The following is a 5,214-nucleotide window of genomic DNA, read 5'->3' as shown; positions in this document are numbered from 1 at the left end:
TTTGGGAGTTGTGCGCTCTAATTTGGAAAAAGGCAAACTGGAAATCCTGTTCACCTAATGTGTCAGGTCACACCGAGGGAAATGTGTGAAGGGAGGAAGCTTTCACAAAGATGAGGAAATCTGTTCGCAAACTCACAATCGTGCCTCTTATCTAAACGTGCATTATAGGATATATGGAAGAGATGTGATCTACGGGTTTACAGTCTTTCCAGGCCACCGGTCTTCGCTAAAAATCAATACCACCGTACAGCAACAGGAAACCATAAACCAAAACCTTTTTTTTTGGTCAGTTATAATCATTGATGTTTATTGTTTAAAGAGGTACACAATCTTGACATTTTTCCTCTCATTTGCCATCATTACCAATAACGTGTGCACTTTGTTAAATTAAAAACAAAATAAAACTGACTATCTTTCACTATTGTGTTTAAAAGGTGCATCGAAGATAAAATCGAAGACAAAATTAGGAGGAGAAACTGATGTTTGCAAAAATCTCGACATTACGTAATTCTGAGGGACGAGGAGCACTGTTAATAAAACTTAGGGATCCAAGCTGAGAAGTCATAACAGAAGCTGACAGCTTCCCATATATTTTAATTTCTTATACTGGTATTCCCTCACTGTAGGTGGAGATCATTAAAACTATGTTTTTAGTACAACAACTCGTTTCATGGACCATAACCTCCATCCCAGTGCATCTTCACAAGGCCAGGGTGTCTTTGATCAGCCTTCTCATGGTAGTGCTTACAGAGGTGCCCAGTGAGTCAGTGATCTGGTATGTAATTTTGTAAAGGTAGGGCTGGACATCCTTGAGACTGGTGTCAAACACATTGTCCACTTCTGATTGGGTAGGCATCTTTGGCAAGTATTCGTGACGGTTTATGACTTCGACGACGTTGATCACCTTCTCGCCGAGCTTCTCACCGACCTTCTCCCGGCAGATCTGTCTCTCTTGCTCGTTGGCCAGGCTGACAACGTTGACCTTGATGGTCCACACTTCCCAAGGAATGCACTCATCCGAAAAAGGCCAGCGGGATTTTTTCTTCTGGTAGAACTCCAGAGAGATTTGTCCCATGCCATCACTGCCAGAATTGTTCAAAGCATCCTGTTATGAAATTATAAAGTACACAAAAATAGATCTGTCAACCAACCAATAACTTTACTGTCCTTAATTGAAAATTTGTTGCACAGCCAAGGTTGAAAACACAACAGTAAATCACAGTGAGTCCAGTATGCATTTACATCGACACACTACGAAGGGTCAAAGTGTCAAAATCGATAAAGGAGCACCACCTTATATAATAAATGTGTAACAGCATATCTGCAAAAATGCTATATTATGTACAAAGGGGCAAGCCAGTTATAACCTACATATCTGCAAAAATGCTATATTATGTGCAAAGGGGCAAGCAAGTTATAACCTACATATTTGCAAAAATGCTATATTATATGCAAAGGGGCAAGCCAGTTATAACTTAGATATTTGCAAAAAAGCTATATTATATGCAAAGGGGCAAGCCAGTTATAACTTACATATGTGCAAAAATGCTACATTATATGCAAAGGGGCAAGCCAGTTATAACCTACATATTTGCAAAAATGCTATATTATATGCAAAGGGGCAAGCCAGTTATAACCTACATATTTGCAAAAATGCTATATTATGTGCAAAGGGGCAAGCCAGTTATAACCTACATATTTGCAAAAATGCTATATGCAAAGGGGCAAGCCAGTTATAACTTAGATATTTGCAAAAAAGCTATATTATATGCAAAGGGGCAAGCCAGTTATAACTTACATATGTGCAAAAATGCTACATTATATGCAAAGGGGCAAGCCAGTTATAACCTACATATTTGCAAAAATGCTATATTATATGCAAAGGGGCAAGCCAGTTATAACCTACATATTTGCAAAAATGCTATATTATGTGCAAAGGGGCAAGCCAGTTATAACCTACATATTTGCAAAAATGCTATATGCAAAGGGGCAAGCCAGTTATAAGCTACATATTTGCAAAAATGCTATATTATATGCAAAGGGGCAAGCCAGTTATAACTTACATATTTGCAAAAATGCTATATTATATGCAAAGGGGCAAGCAAGTTATAACCTACATATTTGCAAAAATGCTGTATTATATGCAAAGGGGCAAGCCAGTTATAACTTACATATTTGCAAAAATGCTATATTATATGCAAAGGGGCAAGCCAGTTATAACTTACATATTTGCAAAAATGCTATATTATGTGCAAAGGGGCAAGCCAGTTATAACCTACATATTTGCAAAAATGCTATATTATATGCAAAGGGAAAAGCCAGTTATAACCTACATATTTGCAAAAATGCTATATTATGTGCAGAGGGGCAAGCCAGTTATAACTTGCATATTTGCAAAAATGCTATATTATGTGCAAAGTGGCAAGCAAGTTATAACTTACATATTTGCAAAAATGCTATATTATATGCAAAGGGGCAAGCCAGTTATAACCTACATATTCGCAAAAATGCTATATTATGTGCAAAGGGGCAAGCCAGTTATAACCTACATATTTGCAAAAATGCTATATTACATGCAAAAGGGGCAAGCCAGTTATAACTTACATATTTGCAAAAATGCTATATGCAAAGGGGCAAGCCAGTTATAAGCTACATATTTGCAAAAATGCTATATTATATGCAAAGGGGAAGCCACTTATAACCTACATATTTGCAAAAATGCTATATTATATGCAAAGGGGCAAGCCAGTTATAACTTACATATTTGCAAAAATGCTATATTATATGCAAAGGGGCAAGCCAGTTATAACCTACATATTTGCAAAAATGCTATATTACATGCAAAAGGGGCAAGCCAGTTATAACTTACATATTTGCAAAAATGCTATATGCAAAGGGGCAAGCCAGTTATAAGCTACATATTTGCAAAAATGCTATATTATATGCAAAGGGGAAGCCACTTATAACCTACATATTTGCAAAAATGCTATATTATATGCAAAGGGGCAAGCCAGTTATAACTTACATATTTGCAAAAATGCTATATTATGTGCAAAGGGGCAATCCAGTTATAACCTACATATGTGCAAAAATGCTATATCATGTGCAAAAGGGGGCAAGCCAGTTATAACTTACATATTTGCAAAAATGCTATATTACGTGCAAAAGGGGGCAAGCCAGTTATAACTTCCAGATGAAGCCCATTGCATCCATCGCACTCCGCATGTGCAATCAAACCCCAAAACAACCAATCACCTTGAACTCGGACACAGCCTTTCTGATGACTCTGTCCAGCTCATCCGAGGACACCCGGACGACGGTGAAGTCGATGAAGTCGCAGTCTATGTCCTGTGTGCCGACGGTGCCGATGGAGTAGGTGCCCTCTTTCTTGTAGTGAAATTTCCCCGTGCTGCGGTGCAGGAGGATGGTGTGCAGCAAGGCCAATATGGCTTCGTCGACCTGTCTCGCCTCCACCGTCAACTCAAGGACCTCGGAGCGGCAGTTCATGGCGAGCTCGTCGTTTCCATTTACTGGATCCAAAGGAGTGTTGAGTAATACCTGCTGCTCCGCTGCTGCTCCGCTCCGCTGCTCCGCTTCTCAGCGCCGACCGTGCTACGGAAACAACAACACTGTGTTTACCTCCGTGGATGGGCGGGGCTTCGGATATAAACCGTCCCTTGACCGTAGCTGCTTCTTCTTCTTCTTCCCTTGACCGCGTCTTCTTCTTCTTCTTCTTCCCTTGACCGTATCTTCTTCTTCTTCTTCTTCTTCCCTTTACTTTAGCATGAAGTAAAAACCATCAGCGCAGTTACCGGGCGGTGAGATTCAGGCTGGGGAGGCGCAGCCTGCCGCTACGGGAGAGACGCCATTACCGGAAGGACACGCGAGCGGGACGCTGTACGGCGTGGCGCGTAGGCCAAAACAGCTCCTGGCGCCATGCGAGCGGTAAAGGGAAAATGAAATTAGCGCCAGAATAGAAGAGAAACCCCCTTTCAGAGGGGGATTTTTTTTGTTTTTTAATGTTCGCGCTCCACAACGCACGTCAGACGAAGGATAACAAGTGAGACACAAAGCTACGATGTGGGAAAGTACCGGAAATCACACGGCTAGTCATATGCTAGTCATGTACAATTCACAATTTGATACAATTCACTTCCACACCCCCGGCACTTTGATACAATTAAGTTCCACACCCCCGGCACTTTGATACAATTAAGTTCCACACCCCCGGCACTTTGATACAATTAAGTTCCACACCGCCGGTATTTTGATACAATAAGTTCCACACCGCCGGTATTTTGATACAATAAGTTCCACACCGCCGGTATTTTGATACAATAAGTTCCACACCGCCGGCACTTTGATACAATTCACTTCCACACCGCCGGTACTTTGATACAAAAAAGTTCCACACCGCCGGTACTTTGATACAATTAAGTTCCACACCACCGGCACTTTGATACAATTAAGTTCCACACCACCGGTACTTTGATACAATTACGTTCCACACCACCGATACTTTGATACAATTAAGTTCCACACCACCGATGATGTCATGTCGCCTTGTGGTGCAGTACACTTCGTATCGAATCCCGCACCGGGCAAGAAAATAACCGGTTACACTTTGATACAATTAACTTCCACACCTCCGGTACTTTGATACAATGAAGTTCCACACCACCGGTACTTTGATACAATGAAGTTCCACACCACCGGTACTTTGATACAATTAACTTCCACACCGCCGGCACTTTGATCCATTTTATAATCTGATATTTCACTGGAACATCTCTTCTGTCGTATCATTGACCTGCATAACTGCATATCATTTACGCTGCAGCAGACGCCGATGTCCAATGCCAGTGTAACGGTGCATTGTTGTATGACATTTTTTTGAAACAAGATTACAGGAAATTATATGAAATAATGAGGGAATAAAAAGGAAACAAACACACAAACGAGAGCGTGCATCGTCATTCATTTGAGAAGCTTTAGCGTCCTAGAAGATCTTATCGGTTAAAAGTTCAATTCTGGCGGTTTGCTGGTTTTCCGCCTCTGAATAGAGTCTAACTTTGATCCGTCCGCCAAAAAAGAAGCAGAAGAAGAAGAAGAAGAAGAAGGGGCGGGGCAGAGCGAGGGTGTCGCTAGGCACCCTGGGAATTAGAGTCTGTGCCACACTTCGTTTTCAAACGGGCGAGTGCGGTCTGTGGACGG

At 41.3% G+C, this 5,214-nt stretch overlaps 1 protein-coding gene across 1 annotated transcript; it reads right to left on the bottom strand.

Moving 5' to 3' along the window:
• Positions 1 to 290: 290 nt before the first annotated feature.
• On the bottom strand, positions 291 to 4,711 carry atg101 (autophagy related 101). The gene is made up of 2 exons (XM_056284827.1): positions 3,256 to 4,711; positions 291 to 1,105 (listed from the first exon to the last, which is right to left on the bottom strand). Exons 1-2 carry the CDS (start codon positions 3,505 to 3,507, stop codon positions 701 to 703), a joined length of 657 nt encoding a protein of 218 aa, XP_056140802.1. The 5' UTR covers positions 3,508 to 4,711; the 3' UTR covers positions 291 to 700.
• Positions 4,712 to 5,214: the final 503 nt, after the last annotated feature.

Source organism: Lampris incognitus, chromosome 8, assembly GCF_029633865.1.
Source record: "Lampris incognitus isolate fLamInc1 chromosome 8, fLamInc1.hap2, whole genome shotgun sequence".
Classification (NCBI taxonomy): Eukaryota; Metazoa; Chordata; class Actinopteri; order Lampriformes; family Lampridae; genus Lampris; species Lampris incognitus.
Note: the sequence above shows the minus strand (reverse complement) of the source record. Positions and strands in the feature narration are given on the sequence as shown.

What these genes read in the sequence shown, in the direction of transcription:
- atg101 (XM_056284827.1), bottom strand. Translation starts at nt 3,507, where the DNA reads ATGAACTGCCGCTCCGAGGTCCTTGAGTTGACGGTGGAGGCGAGACAG. An exon ending in AGGCTGTGTCCGAGTTCAAG is followed by an intron (nt 1,106 to 3,255) that starts GTGATTGGTTGT and finishes ATTTCATAACAG; the next exon opens with GATGCTTTGAACAATTCTGG.